The sequence below is a fragment of the Oratosquilla oratoria genome, chromosome 18 (genome assembly GCF_046742065.1).
Source record: "Oratosquilla oratoria isolate Oo_2021 chromosome 18, ASM4674206v1, whole genome shotgun sequence".
In the NCBI taxonomy this organism is placed as follows: Eukaryota; Metazoa; Arthropoda; class Malacostraca; order Stomatopoda; family Squillidae; genus Oratosquilla; species Oratosquilla oratoria.
Genome location: NC_134794.1, coordinates 58,070,980 through 58,093,839, shown reverse-complemented (window position 1 = coordinate 58,093,839; position 22,860 = coordinate 58,070,980). Strand labels below are relative to the sequence as shown.

The 22,860-nt window shown below is 41.6% G+C and overlaps 1 protein-coding gene across 1 annotated transcript in view; it reads right to left on the bottom strand.

The window, feature by feature from the left end:
* Positions 1-22,860, bottom strand: part of LOC143035271 (uncharacterized) — a 91,602-nt gene that overhangs the window by 36,130 nt on the left and 32,612 nt on the right. Inside the window, exon 2 of the mRNA XM_076202125.1 lies at positions 203-441. Within this exon, the coding sequence (XP_076058240.1) occupies positions 203-441 (239 nt within the window). The remainder of the gene's footprint in view (positions 1-202; positions 442-22,860) is intronic.

Below are 22,860 nucleotides of genomic sequence, written 5' to 3'. Positions count from 1 at the left end.
AACAGTAATACAAATCTCTTCCTTAAGTAGGGGCCAATCCAGTAGCTGTTGTCAGTACTCTGGGAGTTATGGGTCTCTTGCAAGAGACATTGGGGAATAGATCGATTGACTGAATGATTAACAAGTACCCCACTGATAATAGTAAATCTGAAAAAAACTCCTCTTCCTCCAATAATTTATTTTGTGTAGGTTTCAAACTCACCTGCTGACGCGTGTGATGAAGGCTGCGCTTGGAACGGCTGTGGTAAACCTTGGGTGTGATGACTGTGTGCTGATAAAACTCTGGATGTGGAGGCACACTATTCACACCTTCCCCTCTTCCTCCTCCTTTTCTTCTTCCTCCTCCTCCCCCTGCCTTTCCTTCTCCATTTGGTGACCCTCTGCGCCCAAGAACAGGAAAGGATTCGTGTGGGTTCCTGGGCTTCCATCGTGCCTGACGATCTACGGATACAAATAAGTACATTCAATATGATACACTGTACCTAGTGGTTTTCCTGTTAGCTTATTAACCCCTTTGTTACCGACCCGTCAACCTTACGTAAACAAACGTTTCAAACCGTCCCACGAATGGCTGGAGCCTTATGTTTGTAAACACAGACACTTGCCACCACGTGGGTAGAAATAACACACAAACCGAGGCCTTGAGAGCCCTCAATACACACAGCTTATAACTGACACGTGCGTGTCACGGGGAGCACGCTCGGTTCCTGGCGGGTGCACTCAGCCGTGACACGCAGGTGTCACAAAACACACATCCGGTACTCAAGGGATTAACCCCTTCCATATGATGATGCCTACGTAGGCATCATGAGGATGCCTGAATCTGCATCCTGATCCCCATATTCTGTGAACTGGCTTTATCATATTTTATGTGGTTATTAATATTCAAAGTGAAAGAGATCAAGTAATACAGCTGTAACTTTATATTTTATAACACAAGTATTGTGATGCATCATTGAATCATCGTACATCAGGCAGCTGATGCTGCTCAAGAGAATTTGACTTGTGGTAAAGAGGTCATAATCTTGAGAATCCTGGAAAGCCATAGATTCCCAAAGAAATCCTGGAAAACATGAAAGTTACCCAGGAAGCTTAGGGAGTTAATGATCATACACTTTTTAAATTAACACTGCATGAAGTAAAACTAGAAATGTACATAGATAATCAATAACACTGGTCAACAAAGAATTTATCCCAAGGAAAACAATACCTGTATCTTGTATGTTTTTGCATGCAAAATCCAAGAATATATATATTTTTTCCATCACCCACATTTTTCATGTTTCACAGTATTTTACTTTGTGTGTTACATGGGATAAATTTGAATTGAGCAATTGGCAACACTGCATGATATTGTTATATATATTGATATAGAGGTCTAACTGTGAGCGTTCAGTAACAAAGTAAGTTAACATAAATAAAGAAAGTCCATCTGTCATTATTAAGCTATATAAATCGTTATTTCATCCACATATGGAATATGCAGTTTCTGTATGGTCACCAAATCTCATTAAAGACATTGACAAATTGGGAAAAGTACAATGGCGAGCTACAAAACCGATTCCAAATATCAGAAATAAATATGAAAATTTACTAAGATATATGAATCTATTTTCCCTGGAAAAAGCATAGACTTGGTGGTGATTTGATACAGGTCTTTAAGATTCTAAAAGGGAATTGACATCAAGTGACATGTTCACACTGCATGATCAGACAAGAAATAATGGTCTCACACTGTTAGGAAATTGATTTAATTTGGAAGTGGGTAGAAACAACTTTGCCAACCTATAGTAAATGAATGAAATAAACTTTACTGCAGAGGCAGTGCAATGTAGTACAGTTCAAGGTTTTAAGATTAATTTAGATATACACTTAAGCAATACGCTGTAATGCCTACCATTTTATTCTATTTATTCATTATTATTTTTTATCAGTTATATGTTAGTGTACATTATTATTATCTGCTTATTTATTATTTATCATTGTTTTGTTTGCTTATTCATTTTTCTGTTCATGTTATTTTTTTTTGCATCTGACCTAGTTATGAAACAAAAGGTCCCTTGTTGCCATGTTCTTCCTTTGTAATCCTTTGCAAACCACTTTTACAATCACCAGTAGTTCTTACCTACAATTTTGCTGATATGTTTGTGACCAACACCCCCTATCCTTCTCATCTTTTGCTTTGTATTTGTCTCATTTCCCAATGATATGTTAGGCTGCTTGCCCATTTTTTTTTGCATGTACAGTATATGTTTTGTGTAAGTTTGCTCTTTGTGTTATCAACCCATAAGAAGTCTGGTCAAGCTTCTTAGATGTCTTTGACTGTTTAGTTGTGTCTGTCAAGTGCTTAGCTGTTGTGTTTAGTCATGCTTTATTGTGCTTGTTAATGTGTCTAGCCAGGTATGTGTTTTGTTTATTGCAGTGTATAACCGCAGTACAATTGCTTGAACAATAAAGCCAAAGTTCTCTTTGGTTTACTTCAACCACTAATTTGTATTTTTTGGCATTATTCTTCATTTTCTACACTTGGTTCTACCAGGCACATATGTCAACCTCATCTATTTGCAGTTTTCATATTCTATCCTTGTTATCATCTTTGCACCATCATTATGTCATTTATCTATATCAAGAATATCATAGGTACTTGGACTGAGCCTTGTGGGACTTTGCTAGTCACTGCACTCCATACTGACTTCTTATTCTTTATTATTGTTTTCATGTACTGGTCTTTGAGGAAATCCTTCATCCACTAAAAAAGTTTACTTCCGAGTTCTCCAGTACACTCCAATTTCCATAATAGTCAAGTGCTAGGTACCTTGCTGAATGCCTTCTCCAGATATATGTATACAATCCAACATAGCAGCTTTTGAGTAAAAGCTTGGCAGGTTGGATATACACGATTTTCCATATCTAACTGAGGTGACAATGAGGTGCCTGCAACATGGATGGTGGAGAGCATTATCTCCCAGCTCCCCATTTCAAAATTATTATCAACCTCATCTCCACCCGAAGGAGAATGGCGCTTTGTCCAGGGCCTAAGATCTATATCAACTTCAACTATATTTCCTCCGCATTTTCACGTAAGGGTTGACTGTTGACTGCTCCTCTCCTCCTACTCTCACCCGGTGACATATATGTGGTGCGAGATATTCACGTTTCCCGCAATGCGCTGAGCTGACATACACTATGACCGCTGCATGATATACAGCCAAATGTTTGGTTGTTACAATGGAATTCCATCTGCTAAATAAAATAGCTTAGGGTTAGCAAAAAATGAACAAATAACCAAGTTAATAAATAAAAAATGCTCGTGTCGATGCAACAGTGGCATTATTTATATGTAATGAAACCGCCTGGCGGCGTCAACCAAGCTGAAACCAGCGAAGTGCGTCGCCGCACCGAATGGGCGACACAAAGACGACTCCCGCTGCGTCGTCGTCGTCGTTGTTGTGCCAAATGAGTTCGCCGAGAAGACCCCATTCGCTTCTCCACGAAGCGGCTTCCTTCAGCCGAGTATCTGGTGGGAGCCTCGCCCATAACAAAAATTATTATGTTTATGAAGACAAATAAAGGTAAAAGAGAAAAATACACTAAGGGCGTTGCCGTGGCGAAGGCAATTAACTGAATTTAGCCACCATATCAGTAGATCTAGGTTACAGAGGCGACTATTACACGTCTGCGTCACCTATCGATCTTCCTTTTTTTTTGTTCCTTGTTTTTTCTAATATCCCCTACACCATGCAGTAGTGTCGTTACATTGCCCTACTTTACTTTTAACTTTGAAGAGAATAATCTTTAGAGGATGACGATGAAAGCGACAACAGCGATGACCTTGCGGGCAATGTTTAACTTACAACACGGGAGACGACGTGGGTCCGACCAACGCCTAGCATGCGTCCTTGGCACCAGCATCGGCAGTGGCAAGTACAGCACAACTGCAACTACAAAGAAAATCTCTTTGTCGCCATCGCACCCAGGGTTTGCAAGGTACAAAGGAAAAACCAATATCAGGGATGGTGTGACGGTTGTCACGTAACTAGCACCATCGTTTAGGCCTTATCTACGCTTTTTTTTTTTGTAAAATAAATCTGGCATGGGTTTGTTCCCAAAAAAACACGGATAGTTATCAATTCGTGGAGGAATATTAGTACCGGTGTGTCGACATTCTACATTCCCAATATCCAACTGCAGTTAAATTATACCCCGTTCCTAGAACCGTGACTCTTATTCTAGCACTTTTCATGAAATAAATTAATAAGTAAACTCCAAGTTTAACCATAAAAAATGCTGACAAATTTCAATATTAACAGTTTACGAAATCAAGTCGTTTCTACGAGCAGTACAAACGATTCCGCTGTCTCTCGGTTCATTCAAAGGCAGGCGCTCAGACACACCCAGATTCTATTTATGTACCCGGTAAATTAGTAATCATTTATCTAATGCTACGTCAACGCAAAATAATCTCAACTTTCCTCTTGTTATAAGCGAACTACTCTCAAAATATAAACATATACAAAACAAATTAAGTTGTTTGTCGCCGGCTGAACTCTTCTCAAGTTTCAGATGCTGGGGTACAGTCGGAGGCATTAGGCATCTCGCTCTCGCTCTCTCTCGCCATTGACAGAGCAAAACCACAGGCAACTTTCTTCAACCTATGGCCATCCAACTGTAAAGTACACTGTGGGTGTAGACGGCTAATATCGTCAGACTCTCAGCAGAAACCCGTTATAGTGTGAAGAGCCGTTGCTCGTTTGCTCCGCGTGAGAGGCTGCCATAGTTAGACAGAACGGCGGCTGCTGGGGCGTCGTACGGATGCAGCCCTGCGTTCCAACATGTCTACCACGGGCCCCAACTGAACCTAACCATCAATCCCTTCAAAAAATGTCACTGCAGTCATGATATGAACAGGCTATCAACTGCCCATTACTAATTATGCAACAAAAGGAAAAGTTTAGATGATATATCCCAACCTAAAGCCTTACAAGCGGATTGAAAAACTAGACGTGACAGTTGGAGAAAAAGAGAAATTGGACTACCAATGACGTACCTCCTTTCTTGTATACTACAATTTGGTACACACACACAATTACATATATATATATATATATATATATATATTATATATATATATATGTGTGTGTGTGTGTGTGTGTGTATGTGTGTGCATGCATGTATCAATATGTGTGTGCGTTTACCTATCAACTATTTATAATATAGTGGATACGAGGTAAGCTCGCGGGCCCCGTCTTCGCTTATGCACTGGTTAAGTTTGACTGCATTATTTCTCCCTCTACGCTATTTATGGGGAACATCGGCACGGACATTTTGTACTTTTTTAGTCGTTTTCTATTATTTTTCAATCTCTATTATATTCTATTTTCATTACTTCCAGTCCTAATTTTTTCTCTCGTTTCACAATAAAGTCGATTATGTCTACTTTCATCTAGATATTACTATAACGTCACATCTCTTCTTTCTTCTTATTGGGGTAATTCTTTTAATTTTTTCGTGAGTGTGTGTGTGTGTGTGTGCGTATTCACCTTGGTCTTTGGATCACGTGTTGGACTCGTGATTGACAGCTATTTCCCTCCCGAAAGAGCTCACAGCTCGTATGACCGATCTATGGGTAATGCTGTGACCTTACACGCACACACATCCCCAACTCCCCGCCCACGAGAGTTGGAGTAACAACTCGAAGCGCAGCGATACTGAAGTTATTTCACCCCTGGGCAGGATTCGAACTCGGACCGCCGTAATGACAGTCAGGATCAACCGCGCCACCGAATGTGTGTGCGCGCGCGTGCGTGTACGTACCAGATTGATTAACAAGGTTTTTAATGGCGAGATTCACAGTTTAGTTTAGTTAATGCATTAATATAAAACATATATATACATAGATACAAAAATACAATGTATACATACACACAAAGGTATCTTACATACAATACACAGTACACAAATGTTTACGTATAGCATGCATGATACTATCATACACTAGGTTTATGAACCCCCCATCCTCTGGACGCATCGCATTGGATGATGCAGACCGTCCTCCACTCGGTTCGATACTCGGCGCCAAAGAAGATTCTTCTGGGTTCCAGCAACCCTCCCCCCCCTCCCGAACCCCCCCCCCCCACCACCACCACCACCATCACGCCAAGACTCCTATAATAACCACAGAATACATTCATCTGAGGTCCGCACCGTCGGGAAGGGAGGGCTGCAAGGGAGGAGGTGAGGTTATTGCCCTTCCCTCCCCCCTCACCCCATGATTTTTGGTTATTTCATATAAAATCAAACCAGCCATCCTGAGTCCACTGCTGAACAAAGGCCTCCTTCATAGCATTCCATGATTCACACGACCGCGCCAATCTCTGCCATGTCACTCTTGCAAACTTCTCTATCTTGTCTTTCCACCTGTCTGGTCTTCCTCTTCCACGCTTCCCATCTCGCGGCGTCCACTCGGTAACACACTTGCTCCATCGCTCATCAGTCGTTCGCACTCATTTCCAAAGGACTACAAAGGAGGAGCATGCCGACAAATCTTTTGGTCCATAACTAGGTCGGATGCGAAAAATTGTAATAATGATATATGAATAAATAAAAATATAATATAAAGTAAACGAGTAAAGTTAATAAATTGGTAAATAGTAAATAAATTGACATAATAAATGATAATCAAGCAAATAATAATAAACAGACAAATAACAAATAAACAAATTATATAAAATAAATGGCAGGCATTACAGCATCTGGCTTAGGTGTCTATATAAACGAAATTGAAAGCTTCGAACTGAACTACATTGCACTGCCTCAGCAAGAAGTTTATTCCATTCATTAACTACACGGTTGGCGAAATTGTTTCTACCCACTTTCAAATTAAATCTATTTCCTGATAGTTTGGGACCGTTATTTCTTGTCTGATTCTCAGTGTGAAAATTTTGTCACTTTTGATGTTGTCAATTCCCCTTAGAATCTTAAAGACCTGTATCAAGTCACCTCTGAGTCTACGTTTTTTTTTTAACTGATTCATATGTTTTATTTGATTTTCGTATGGTTTATTTTTTATATTTGGAATCAGTTTTGTGGCTCACCGTTGTACTTTTTCCAATCTATCAATGCCTAATGAGATTCGGTGATCACACGGAAACAGCATATTCCAAATGTGGACGATGGACTTTTTAAGTCAAAAGATCGCGTAATCAGTCCTAGAATCTTATTTGCTTTCTCTGAGGCTGAAATACACTGTTTAGGTGATTTGAGATCGTTACTGATTACACCTGGATCCTTTTCAATATCCACTTTGTTAAAAAAAATTCCAAATAACTTGTAATCATACTTACTGTTATTTTTACCTATGTGCATAACCTTGCATTTACTTGCATTAGATTTCATTAACCACTTTTAAGACCATTGCTGTAGTTTATCTAAATCTTCCTCTCTTTCACCGCCTCTACAATATATTTCACTCTAGTCTGCTCTCTCACCCAACTTGCTCTCTTTCGGTCTCTCACCGTTATTCCCATCATTGAACTCTCCACTCTCCTCTGAGCAGTCCTTAGCTTTGTCTCCATCGCCTTCATCAGTTTCCAAGTCTCACACTCGTAGATTATTGCTGGCAGAACTTTACGTTCGACATATAGGTAGAGAGCCTCTCAGGCTTTTATTACATTTATCACTTTCCAACCAATTGTAATACGTCTTTTTATTTCATTATCATGATCTTTTATCACTTTCACCATCTGGCCTAAATAATTATACTCTTCAACTTCTTCAAGACTCTCACCATCAATTATAATACTTTGAACTTTCGTGTTGAACATTATTTTTGTTTTACTCTTATTCATTTTTAAACCAACTTTGATACTTCCCTTGTTCAGATCACTCAGCATATCTCGCAAGTCTACTGCTCTTTCTGAAATAAGACTAATGTCATCTGCAAACCTTAGGTGGTTCAAATATTCGCCATTAATCTTCAAACCTTTCTTTTCCCAACTCAACCTTGTGAAAATTTCTTCCAAGTACGCTGTAAATAATTTGGGTGAAATTATATCACTTTGCCGTACTCCTTTCTCGATGTTGATCTTTTCTGTATTTTCATGTAGTCGAATTACAGCGGTACCTTTCGCATAAATCTTTTCCAGAACCCTTACGATCTGTTCGTTTGTACCCTGCTTGTGTAGCGAGTTTAATATTGCTATTTGTTCTACAGAGTCACAGGCCTGCTCGTAATCTACAAAAGCTAAACAAGGAGGCATATTGTATTCTGTCGTTTTCTCGATTAGTTGGTTCATCGCCTACAAGTGATCTAGAGTTGAATATCCGCATCTAAAGCCTGCCTATTCTCTCGATTGTTTTCCATCTAAAATTTGAGTCTATTTGTAAGGAGCTTGGAGAATACTTTATATATATTTGATAGCAAGCTAATCGGTCGGTAGTTACTAAGGTCCTTCTAGTCTCCTTTTTTAATGAAGCAAAATCATTACAGCATTACACCAGGATTCAGGGACACTTGCTTAACGTATGCACTGGGTGTACAACTGAGCTAACTTAACACGAACTTCTTTCCCTGCGTCTTTCAAAAGATGTATTGATACACCATCTTCCACATGTGCTTTTCCTCGTTTCAGATTTTTAGAGCAAATTCTACTTCTTTTGTAATCTCTGGTACACTACTAACGCCTACAGATGAATTTACTGACTCAACTACGGTTTTCTAGGAGTAAAGCTCTTGGTAAAATTCTTCTACTATTTGTACCATCCTCTCTCTACATTTAATAATGTATCCATTTCTATCTTTCAAACATATCATTCGCTGTCTTCCTAGAGCATGTCTGCGTTCGGTCCCTTTAATACTATTACCTTTCCGAATAGTTTCTCTATTTCATCCATGTTTTTCTTTCTTTTCTCTGATCTCTGCCTTTTGTTGATAAGTTTTAGTTCTACTCTTTCTATTTAGTCTCTTTTTGTACTTCCTACTTTCTCTGCCGATTCCCTAATAATATTCACTAAATTCAAATCTTCGACGGTGTCCTCGTTAGTTCTTAGAGCTTCGAATCTATCTTTAATTTCTAACTGAAATTTCTTATTGTTATCCTTAACTTTCGTAGGCTTATTTTCTTTTTTAAAACTACCGTAGTTTATTTCTCTCGGCTCTGAAATTGAATTCGAATCTATCTTTAATTTCTAACTGAAATTTCTTATTGTTATCCTTAACCTTCGTAGGCTTATTTTCTTTTTTAAAACTACCGTAGTTTATTTCTCTCGGCTCTGAAATTGAATTTAGCTGTGCAACCTACCATTCTACGGTCACTACCTATGTTGACTTTATTATGACCGTAACATTGCTAACGCTCTTGCTCTCATCTCCTCATACGAGGTCTACTTAGTTCTCTGTTGTTCCATTTGGACTTCTCCAAGTTCATTTACGATCTACATGCGCTCTTGGAAGAACGTGTTCATTATCCTCATGTTGTAGTTCTCTGCAAATTTGACTATCATCTCATTTCTGTCATTTCTTTCATCTACTCCAAGCTTCCCAATACACGAATCATGTCCCATCTTCTTCCCCACTTTAACATTAAAGACGCCTATTACCAACGTGTACTTTTTTCTTGATCCATTACCTGACTTAAATCATCATAGAAGGACTCAATTTCATCGTCTGAACTCTGAAGTTGGTGCATAAACCTGAACTATTTTTAGAGTGTACCTTTTACACAGCCTGATCACAATCCAAGCTACCCTGTCCGATAAACTACTGAATTTGACTACGTTGCCAGCAACCTCTCGGTTGATCAAGAATCCTACTCCACTAGATCTTTCTTTGTCCTTACATCTATAGTAGAACAGGTGGTGACCATCTTGTATGTATCAGCTTTTCTTCCACTATTCGGACGTCGCTCAGTCCTGCGATGTCCCACTTGATGTTGTCTAGATCTTCCATTAAACTCTTCAGCCTGGCCTTCTGGGAGGGTTCTTACGTTGTACATATAGATCTTCATTTTATGCAGGTCGTTCCTGTTATGCTGCAGAGCACCTTCCGCGGATCATAGTTGCGTGCTTGGAAGGTCTACGTTTCAACACTCGCTCTTGTCGTGAGCAAACAGTAAACAAAAGATAACACACATACACATACACACACACACGCACACAGGTCCTCCCACACGCCGAGCGCCTTGTCGACTTTTATCGGCCTATCCCTAACCATTAAACTGGTGTGGAAATATCTACCTCTGCCACGTTCTTGTCGACGTGGCAGCAGCAAAACGGTAAATAAACTTCTGCCCCCACGAGATTATTCCAATTTTCTGGGAATAAAGGACTTGGCAGGTGCGTTCCGCTTACCTCGGGGAAGAATGGAAAAGTAAACATCAAAGGGTGGCTGCGTGGCGATAATAATACACTTCCCCCACGGCCTTTCCACCGAGACCGCCACAAGTGCCGCAGGATCGAGAAGAAATCAATGCATTACAATGAAACAATATGCCGGCAAGTGACTTTTTAGTCCATAGAAAGAGAGAGAGAGAGAGAGGGGGGGAGGAGGGCAACAATACGGTTGTAGTCTTCAGCCCTTTTCTCGGAGCATGGTCATTCGGTCACCATTTACTGTACCGCAAACGACATCGAGTCCCCATCTACTGAGCCACGGTTATTTGCACCCGTGTTGTGCAAATCTCTTCTCCCAACCTCCGAGGCATACTGTTGACATACACATGATGTAATCATCGTCTGCGCGCTTGAGAATTCGCTGACGAGAAAGACGTTGCGATGTTCAAGGCTACTCACCTGATGATGTTTCCTTTGCCATATCTGTCTGCAGCCGACGTTTGCAAACCCCGTCCCAGGAATTCCCAACCCCTTCACCTCCATCTGAGACTGTCAGTCCCAGGAGACTGACACTGTCTTCTGACTAGATCCCAAGACATCTACGGTATCCACTTCGATTAGAAACCTCTCCCCCCGTCTTTCACACAAGGAGATCTGACGAACGGTAATTACTCTCCTTTCTATAAACAAGTCGAAAGTTTCTTCCCAGAGGGCCCGAGGACTGTTGCCAGATACTGTGGGGCTGCGGAGGTGGTTTAGTTAAACTCATTATCAGGTTAGACCGGTGACTCTGCAGTGAGCAGTTTTTGAACCGAGTGTGGGTTTAGAAAGTATAATTCAACCGACTTTTTTTTTGGCTATAATTGAGACAACCGCAGATAGATTTTGCAGATAGGCCAGTAAGCGAGATCAACTTGACTGGAAACGCAGGTAATATTCTATCTATTCACGGTGAAAGTTGGTAAAACTCATGACAGCCTCCTACGCATTTGTTTTCCTGCCATTTTCAGAACTGCTGTGTGGGAGGCGGTTTCCTTTGCGCTGTGGCTTGCACAGCAAATCTTATTTTTTCCTCCATTCTGACAAGTGTTTATCTTGATGACATCGGCAGGAAAAAATTTATGCCACATCGACGTGTGTTTTTTTTTTTCAGGCTCGTTTCTAATTTGTTACGAGCCATATGAACAGTTAACACTGAAACATGTTTCATTAGAATTTTGCATCGAGCAATTTCAACGCTGAATAAAACCTCACATTCCTCAACGTATTTCTGTTTGTTTTCGGTTTGTAGCTCAGAGAGGTGTGTGTGTGTGTGTGTGTGTGTGTGTGTCAATACCTCCCCCCCCCCACCAAGCTGAGAACTACGGGAGGGGTTTAGGCACCACGGGGAAAGGAAATTAGGTCACAAATAACACTAAAGATGCCAAGGATTGTTTTGTATTTAGTTACAAAATACCTGTAACAGAAATTGGCCGTATTCCTGAGCACACTACAAAACAACTTGCACAGACAGCAAGGGATGGGGAATACTAATATTTGAAAAATAAAAAAACAAATGTGGAACTGTGTTGTGTATATTACAAGAAAGAACTATTTAAACATCTTGTGCAACACACACACACACACACACACACAAGCACATTGCGAGCCGTTACTCCAACTCTCGTGAGCGGGGAGTTGGGTGTGTGCGTGCGTGTACGGTCACAGCATCACCCATAGATCGGCCATATATGAACTCTGAGATCTTTTCCGGGAGGGAAATAGCTGTCGATCACGAGTCCAACACGTGATCCAAGACCATGGTGAATCACACACACAAACACAAGAGGGCATGAAAAGAAACTCAAAAAAGATAGTTATAGAAGAGATCTGAAGAAGAACGGTTTTCTACATAGTGGTGGACACTGGAACAAACTGGACGAAATAATAGTGTGTGAAAAAAATAAATCATACACGAATTTAAGAGCAAACTAGATACTGCGAGGTACAAAGGCGGGACACACGAGCGTAGCTTCCCTTCCCGTAATATACAACTAGGTACGTATGTATAACAATGTAAGACGATGCTCCACAATGACTGATATTTGTATTGTTTTAAAAGTGCATTTCACGCCTCCGACTTCCTGACGTCATGTCGTGTCGTTGGTCAAATTCATCCTCTCTTTACGTTGGACAGTTAATAAGAAATGTTTTTCTTGTCTTGAACTTAATATTTATTTTGCAAACAATATTTCTTTTATTTTTGTACATATACTATTTTTCTTTTTTGATACACAGAGGGTAGAAACTATTGCTTCCATACTTGGAATGTCTTCTTTCGTTAATAAGTACACAAAATTGCGTCAAGGAAGTACAGAAGTTTTTTAATGGGATTATATCAACGTGACTGATATTATAATTATAATATTTGTGATCATAATTCTTTTACTTAGCTTACGTCAGGGTTCATACTGAAAGTGTTTCTATTCATTTTATAAATTACTATCCCATTTAGAAATTTCTCGGAAAATTGACAAACTAGTAACTTGAACCAAATCTACCGTATTCGGGGTGGATGGGGGAGGAAGGAAGTGGGAGTCTTTTTTTTCTTTTCTTTATACACAATGGCCTTTTCTCCTTGCACATTTTCCTTCTTAGTGTTTGGAGTTCACACGTACAAACATTTCGTCAGAAAGTTAATTACTCATCTTTAACCGGATTTTTGTATTAAAACGACAACTGAATTCAACAGACTAAATATTCTGAGGTCTACGACGAAATATATTACTAGATGTTTAAAGACAACAGAAAATAAATGGTTGTAAAATTAAATAGAAAATGAGTAGAAATTGGTACCTGGCCTCACAAAAATTGACTGCGCGACACTATTCACGATCCAAATACTATGCCACACTACTTACTTGTCGTCTTGATAAACATACCCATACACCATGACAATATTTTTTTTTTCAGATGAGATATATTTCAAATATTTTCAGATAATATGCTCTACTGAAATTGTGACAGCGACAGTAAATATTCTATGAATGAACACCGTAAATCCCTGACCACCGTAATCTAAGTTGGCTACGCTCCTTATAAGGGGATAAACTGTCGGTGTAGATACTTCAGTAGGTCGACATCAAAGCTTGATCGTCCGTTCTCAAAGCACCCACAAAACTACAAACACTTTCCACTTTTACTCATTCTGCCACAAGTAACAAACAACACTACACCTATCGACTTTCACATTTATTACTCATTCATATTTGGCAAAATTTATGACAATTATTTATTCAGAAGGCCGCGGGACTGACACCCCCCACCCCCACCCCCCACCAAGGAGTAGCGTGGGAGTGCTTCTTGGATAAGGAAAAGGACTGAAGTCCTTCCAAGGCCGACCAGGGTATATCCTGTGTGTGTGTGTGTGTGTATGTGTGTGTGTGTGTGTGTATTTACCTAGTTGTATTTTACGGGAAGGGGAGCTATGCTCGTGGGGTCCCATCTTCATATCTTATTTTATCTACACTATTTTTAAATGTATGTATTGTTTTTGCACACACCACTTTCTCATCTAACTTGTTCCAACTGTTTATTACTCTGAGGAAAGCTGTTCTTTTTCAAGTCTCTTCTATAGCTGTCTTTTTTTATTTATGTGTGTGTGTGTGTGTGTGTGTGTGTGTGCGTTTACCTAGTTGTATTTACGGGCAGGGGAGCTATGCTCGTGATGTCCCGTCTCCATATCTCATTTTGTCCAGCCTGTTCTTAAATTCGTGTATCGTTTGTGCACACACCACATTTTCACCCAACTTGTTCCATAACGTTTATTATCCTGTGGGGAAAGCTGTTCTTTTTTCAGGTCTCTTCTATAATTGTCTTTTTTTATTTTCTTTCCGTGTCCTCTTGTATTTCTTCCATCCCATTTTATTACAGCCTATCAATAATTTCCATGCCTTTCATGATTCTATAAATAGTTATCAAGTCTCCTCTCTCTCTTCTTTGTTCCAATGTCTGTAGCTCAAGTTTTGACAGTTTCTCCTCATTTTTTTTTTATAATTCTGATAGCGTTGGTGCCAACTTCGTAATTGCTCTTTGTATTCTTTCAAGTTTTGTTATGCATTTTTTTGTACTTGGTGGCCATGTGTGTGTGTGTGTGTGTGTGTGTGTGTGTGTGTGTGTGTGTGTGTGTACACACACACAAAGGTTTGGCCGCGGTGTGATATCAGCAGACCTTTCTGTCCCCAACATGGCTGTACGCAGATTTTGAGAGAAACAAATAAATCAATATAATGCACAAGTCGATAAGTAACCAAGACAATTGGTAGATGATACGGTATAATGTTCAGGTGTTCATCCAATCTGATCTTTAGAACTTTGAACTATACAAACTATACTATACTCCTCTACAGTAAGCTTACTCCGTTCACCTAATACATGGCTGGCAACACTGCCTCTAACTGCATACATACATATACCAATGGCTCTTTCCCCCTAACAAGGGAGGTAGAAAAAAAAGGGGGGGGGCATAAAGTCTACTCCCACCCATTCCATCCCCACATACTTGAATCCTCCATCCAGTAGGGAGGGGGGGGGGTGATCCCCCCTCCCTCCTGAAAGACGGGTCATCCCTGCATCTCGCCCACTGCCCTGGGTCAGAGGCAGTGTCGCAAGACACAGCACATCCCGGGTCAATGTTGAATAATATTCTGACAAACGAACACAATGACCCGAAAAGTGATCTATGTAATGGAATTCTAGAAAATGTTATGTTATGACCTCAAGTTATTTGGAGGAAAAGAACTTCAGCCATAGTGAAGAACGAGAGTTTCTTGGTGTCATTGTCATCAGAACACTGTAGTTATGCCTCCATTATCTAAGGACTGGCCGCGTGATTACTACTATCACTATTATTATTCTTGATGTTATCATCGTTATTACAATTATCATTTAAAGTTCATTTATTACCTGTCAACTGTATAGGTCATTAGTCTTGTTTTCCCTACATCAAAAAAGACCCATACAATCCCTACCTCATAACAAGTTACCAAAACAAATGGTAAAGATGGTGTAGCCTGGACATATCATCCTACATCTACAGCTGCCAGCGCGATTTTCAGTATCAACCGCTTCCTGGAATCGTAGGTTTCAAACCAAACAACATTTCGAATGTCACTCTCAGCTGACGACCACACGGCCCGCCCTCCCTACCAACGAATTGTACTTGGTCAACTTTTTTTTTTTTTTTTTTTGTAGTTTTCTTTTTCATCGGGTGACGGGCCTAGCGACGCTGGATAAAAACGAAATTAAAATAAAAACCGGCGAAATTGCTCCTTTTTCATTTCCGCCGAACTGCTGACTAGTGCTGATTTAACGATAAAAATGTGGGCCTAATGTTTGTACAAAACATGTAAAGCTTGATATCCACAGTAACTTGTGTGATCATCAGCCTGGCCAGTGAGAGGGTATAAATGAAACAAAACTGGAAAAAAATACTACGACCTGACAACATTCTTTTAAATGTGTTGGGGGCATTTTTTTTTTTTTTTTTCACTCCACTCCATACTATGGGGAAGGATCCATGGTGCCCGAACCTCAATGAATGAATAAAAAATAAAAAAATAAAAAAGTATGTTCTTATTTTCGTGTAACGAAGGTGTACCTCACTCACCCGTCCATGATACCCACATCCCGACCAACAAAGTGACAGCAACCCTCTCTCTACCCGCCTCCTTCCTTCCCTTTGCTGGATCGGCCATCTCCTATGTTTCACTCCCCCGGGGGAGTTGGTGAGGCGGGGGAAGAGGGAGGGAGGGGAGGGGGGAGAGGGGGGGCATCAGTGACACAGAGGCATCCTCAGTTGCGGGGAGGGCGAAGAACCACCGCGTCCTTGCCTTCAGTCCTTGACCCCCAGACACCGGTTCCTCCTCCTCCTCTTCCTCCTCAGCTTCCTTCGGCCGGAGCCTCTCCCTGCGATGGGTTCTTAGTTGCTGTGTGACGACACACCAGTTCCAGATATTATTTTTCTTTTATCCTCGTCACATATGCTTCCATCCTATGGAATTCGTTCTTCCTGAAGACAACATTTCCCTCCAACCTCTCCACAAGGGCCGGAAACGGAGGCGATTTTCAAGTTCACCTCCCTTTGTCCCCTTCCTTTTCCTCCTCCTCAGCATCAAAGGGAGTTGACTATCTTCCCCGCTTTGTTCAGAGTGGGTCTGAGACTGCAACTTCCGCTCGGAGTCTTCGACCTCCCCTTTCAGTTCGATGCTCTTTCTCCCTCCTCTGAATTTCCGTAGCCTGGTGCAGTTCGTAGGACGGCCACGCACTGATTGGTCGGGGCGACTGTTCCTTCCACTCACTCGCCCCCCACGCGATAAAAGGGTCATCACACAGGGCTACTTTCCCGCCAACATCTATCTGAATAACTAGAATATGATTTCTATCACAGAAATACAGACCTCTCGAAGGACATTTCAACAATATGTCCAACATTCGTATAGATTTACAATTTCATAGTTCATCATTCAGTTTGCTATATATGACGGAAAGATAATTTGATATTTGGAGATTAAAAAAAAATACTGTAACCGAAGTCATTTTTACTCAAACGAACTCTCTATTGCCGGCGCTAGTGAGTCCCATCGAAGCCCAATGTGATAGCGTGGGCACGTCACAAAGGAACACAAAGGAAGAACAAACAACAGCAGGCCTATTGGCCCTAACGAGGCTGTTTGTGCTTACTATACTAAGCTACAGTTAAGAAAACATGGTAACTAGGCGATAGAAGATGAACTAACACCACTGCTACCACTATCCTACCCACGTCGCTCCTGATGTATTGACTATGTTCCATTCCTGAAACCGACCCTGAAATGGGCTACTCAGTGATAAGATAAGTTTATGTAAACTTTCGTTTGGCCCTCAGAACACTTCGGCATATTGATCACTTAAACACGGAATTGCAGCGATTTTATCTTGGCCACAAGGCACCAACTTCTGAGCCCTTCATGTAGGACTCGTCTGTATAAACCTCAAGGGTCTGATACAGGAGGAGGTGCAATGAAAACAGTTTCATCAAGAACTAATATGAAATTCAGTTTATATCCAACAAGTTAAACTGGATGGGGGAATGATCCAAACGAGTGATTCTCTACTCGTGTCAGACCGGCCACGGAGAATCTCCAGACCAATTCAGAAACTCATCGCGAACTTTCTTAATTATATATATATAAATATATATATATATAAATATATATATATATATATATATATATATAAAATTGTACATTTTTGTTTGAAACATATTTCTAAAGGCAGAATATGGATCAATCATGTATAGTCGACACCAGTTGAAAATAAATTTCTTACAGAATTTTTAGGAATTATGTGGCATATTAGACAACCAATACTATACTTAACTATAATTTCTACAAAACGACATTATCAGTCAAATTAAGAAATACATGTACCAGAATAAATTTGTATGGCCAAATCTAGTAAAAATCCTGTTGACCACAAAACTTGTCCTCATGTACCACTAAAAGTATTTCGGAACAGATTTTCTGTGTCCGATTTAGACAAAGGGTCACCAGCGATGGCTTTGACCTCGTCTGACCCCTTCCTCGCCACTTCGTGAACGAGCGAAGAGCTGAACCGGCCACTATTTGTTAAGCAACGGGCCACACATGCATTTCCTCAAACAAGCGGATGGGCCAACTATTCAAATATGACTCGGATGTAACGTGTCGCAAGCTACTCAATCGGCCAATTTTACAATTGGTGTGCTTATTTTCGTTTGTGAAGTGATGTCAAGGGTTCCGTAAGCAAGTGCGTTGGGCAACTTTTAGTTGGATGAAGTGCGTTGTGTTGCAATTTGATTCAATGCAAGTCAATCTTTTAGATGTCTAGCGTGTACACGCGCGCACGTACACATATGTTGTGACAGTGACCTCCAACATCTTCAGCCAACTGTCAAGGGATTCTCCATTGTGCTCGGGATCCGACTCCCAAACGACGCGCCATTGTCTCCGGATTTAGTAATGACCTGCGGAGTCAGGCGTTTCGGGCGACGCCCAGCACCCTCGAGAACAATAGATACTTCTCCTTTCGTCATTACCAACCTTTCCTGATCAACTTGCGTCAACATTTCATTTCCTCCTCATATATTTCTCGTATGTCTCTATCCTTTGTGAATTCTTATGTGAATATACCCCATGCATGGATACTGAGAATCCATACTCGGCCCATGCATTATATATAATAAATATAAGAAAATAATGTATGGTTATGACAACAGCCTACTTGTACCTGTGTAAATTAGAATCTGGCAACACCCCGAGGCTTCCTCGGAGGTTGCTCCTGCTTGTAAAATAGAGAAAACTGAAACATTAAAGCGAAGAAACCGTCAACTAGTTTATCTCACTAAACCAGTAAATGTAGACCACCAACTACAAATCTACAACTGGAAACTATGCAATCGACCAACTACACACTTGGACGCGTCGCTATGGTTCATATGCACTGAGCTAGACCAATAATAATATCTATCTCCCTGCAGGGGATTTCATTCAGATGAAAGGAAGGGGTTAACCCATCTTAGTTAATCGTTCCGCTAAGTTTCAGTTCGATATCTAACTGCCGTCAGGCGGTTTTATTTATTGATCAAAAACCGTGGTGTCAGGGGTCCGAGATCATCCTCGCGCTGAAACGTGATGCAAACAAGGTCATCATATTAAAACAACAGAGCAGGACGAGCAGTAATGGGTCTAAACTGGACAAATTTATATTTAAGAAGGAAATAGGCAAGAATTTGTTTACTAATAGGGTGGTCGACAAATGGAAGAGACTTATCAAACCATGTTGTAAACGCTGAAACTATCAGGTGTTTTAAGAAACGGTTAGACAACTTTATGGATGGGGATGACAGGTGGTAATGGATACGGAGCTGCCTAGTGTAGGTCTTATGGTCTCTTGCAGTCTCCTTCATTCTTATGTTCTTATGTTGTAAAGGATGGGAAAGGTGTATGTGTGATTCACCATGGTCTTGGATCTCGTGTTGGACTCGTGATCGACAGCAATTTCCCTCCCGGAAGAGAGCTCAGAGCTAGTATGACCGATCTATAGGTAATATACTGTGACCTTACACGCACAAACACACCCAACTCCCCGCTCACGAGAGTTGGAGTAACAACCCGCAGCGCAGCGATACTGAAATTATTTGAGCCCTGGGCGAGATTCGAACCCGGACCGCCGTAGTGGAAGGCGAGAACTCTAACCATTGCGCCACGAGGTGTGTGTGTGTGTGTGAGAGAGAGAGAGAGAGAGAGAGAAACTGACACAAAGTGAAAAGTGACAAAGACAATGACAGACAACGAAGCACAGTGACATAGCGAGAGAACTGACAGACACAAAGCGAAAGACGTGACAAAGACGATGACAAAACGAGAGAAGTGACAGTCAAAGACAGTGAGGCAAAGCTAGAGAAGAGACAAAGACAGTGACACAGTGGCAGAGAGATACGGAAAGAGAAAAAGAGGGTCATTGACTTATTTCTTTGCCATCCAGCAAGTAGTCCCTTCTCCTGGCTGCACTGCACCACTAGACGCCCTATCTGCCTTCTGTCAGGCACTGGGCTGGGCTGGGCTCCCCGCAGCAGCAGCAGCAACCTTGGCCGACACTGAGGCGCCACTCAGTGAGCATAGATGAGGGCGAGCCCACACCACACCGCCGCCATCTGTTACTGCAATGACCAGTGGTTGGTTTGTGCGTGCGTTGGAGGTGGGGAGGGGGTTCTGCGCGGCAATGCAGAGTCTAGTTACTAGCAGGCGTCGTTGTTGACAGTACCCACCCCCTCCTCGATACTCAAATTGCCATCTGTACTTTGGTGACGGAAATAATTGTTTACTGTGTTGTCTGTCTCTCCACTTCAACTAGGAGAAACTTGATTATACAGAATTTCATTTAACCGTTGGGTTGAGAATCTAGGGTGAATGCGCACGCCGAGAGATAGGGAGGAAATTATGCCCAATGCTTCGGGAAAACTACAACCCAACTGTCCAACAATATTAGCGAAGATAAAATAACCCTCTAGTTCAAATGAACAGACTGTTAATTGTGACGACTGGGTCAGTGTACTTTCCCCATTCGACGACACGACAATTTGGCGACGACACGAACGATCCGATTCCCCGTGACGTTGCATAGTTTGCATGGCGTCGAAAAAAAAATCATATTACATGGAGTGAAAAATTCTATATGTTCTCAAATAATCATATAAAATCGAGAATATTTTTCTTTTCGTTGTTTTTCTTCGCAACCTTACCATAAACATCTAAACTTATATTGTTTTTCCAACAACTTGCCCCAGTTTCTGGAAAGCTCCCCATACAGGATGAAACAAACCTGCATTTCACAAATATCTTCCTAACTCAAGGGCAACATTCTTTGGTACTATAGCTGCGATGGTGGCATCCACTTAATGGTATATACTTCAACACGAGTAGCTACATTCATTGTCACTGTGATAAGCTGGTGGAAAACAAAGGTAATCAGTGACCCCAATTTCACCAACAACCGCGTGGCAATACTGGATTGAAAATCATGGCCGTTAGGCTAACGGCGTCCTGTTCCCACTCTCCTCTCCTGCGGTACGGCACCGCGACGCGTTCAACATTGGGTTGAACAATCCACAAAAGGATGAACAGTCCATCCAGAAGTTAAACATTACACCCATATCCGAACACTGCTTACGTATCTAGTTCAAACCTTCCTCTTTAGGCCAAAGCCAGGAAGAAATCGTCAGGAGAGATAAGGCATGATAGGACGCTCAAATTAAAAAAGTGAACACATTTTTTATGTTCTACTTCAAATATCAGATTGCATTTCCTTTAGGAAAATTCAAAATGGTTCCACATTTTTCCTTCCTACAAGGGGCCAGTGACCGATACGTAGATAGTCCTGCAAGATTGACGTCGGAGTGAGTCATCTCCCATCTGCCCGTCTTAATCCGTCAACTCCATCTGGAGGTGCGGCCCCGTAGGGCTGGCTCTCGGTCTTCGAACTGTGCCCAAGATCTCTCTTCCTGAACTTCAATTGTCCCTCACCTTTTCACATAAGAAGAGTTGACAACCGGCGAGGGCCCGAGGACCGTTGACGACCACTGTGAGGCTGCGGGTTTTCATGGCAAATCGAGGCTACAACCACTAATCTCCTCCAATGATCTGGCAGAGTGATTAAGCACGTTTTGGGAAAATCTACGTCTTTTTATTTACTTCCGTACATCTTATTTATATATTTGTTAATTCATCTATCGATCTATTGATCGATTTATCTATTGCATATTCGAGGGATTTGCCAATAAACGTGTTCAGCTTAGGAGGAAGTAGGAAGAGAAGGCGTGTAAGGAACCTTGGGCTAACGAGGGATTAGGGCCTCGAGAGGAGGCGTCAGCGGGTGACCCAGCAGCCTTCCTTCGCCGACACTATCCAAACATGACATGCAGCAGCAGCCTGCCTGCCTGCCTGACTGCCAAGGAAGACCTTCCCCACTCCCCACGGGGCAACTGCGCCGAACCCAGACCCTTCTACACGCGAAGTTCTACAACGGATTATGATTCGTGTATGACCCGTGTTTATACACTGCTGTTCTACTTTGAGGTCCTGTGCGCATTTCCTTCTAACGCGGAATAAAATCGCTAAACATCCAAGAATTCACACTAGTTTTTGGGTTGTGGGACCAACTGGTGAACGCTATGTTCCTCCCAGGGGATCATAGGCACTGAACAAAATCGTAGGATATTCACTCCAAATAGTTTTTTTTTTCAGTTTGTTCCTCACTTGTGAAACTCCGTGCCCCCCTCCCCCCTCCCCCAGCGAAGGGGTTCACAGACCCTGCTGGAGGGCGCCTGGTCCACAGGAACTCTTTTCATCCCAACGCCTTCTGATAATACAACACTTCTATTTCCACACTCCCTAGTCACCTCAGTCGAATAAAATCGTCAGGCGACAGGTGGAACATACAAGCCGGGTATTAACATGCAGTAACTAAGTAACGTAGTCCCGGGTTCCAAGCCCACAATGGAAGGAAACGACAAGCCTGGCTATGTTGAGGCATTAAGGTTACACACACAGTACCTTCTTACTCTACAATTCTAAAAGGTCGAAAAAAGGGGATCTCCATTAAAAACTAATGAATAATATCGCCCAAAGGCAGCTGTGTGTGTGTGTGTGTGTGTGTGTGTGTGTGTGTGTGTGTGTGTGTGCGCATGCAAGCGTGTAGTTCAAGCCGTGACCGAGTCCAGAAATAGGAAGAAAACGGAATTCCATGGCTTCCCGGTGGAAGGACAGTGAGAGAGCGGATGCGTTGACCCTCGCGAAAGGTAATTGCACACGCAACTCCTTCCGGTATTTTCAAAAGAAAACGGGAAAAAAAAGGACGAAGCCGAAGCGTTTGGAATCACGCCCCTTTTGCTCGAAGGCATCGAGATGTAGAACTCCCGGGGATGGAACAACTATATCGAGTCTCTACAGAAGCCGTACGGAAGAAACAAGGAAG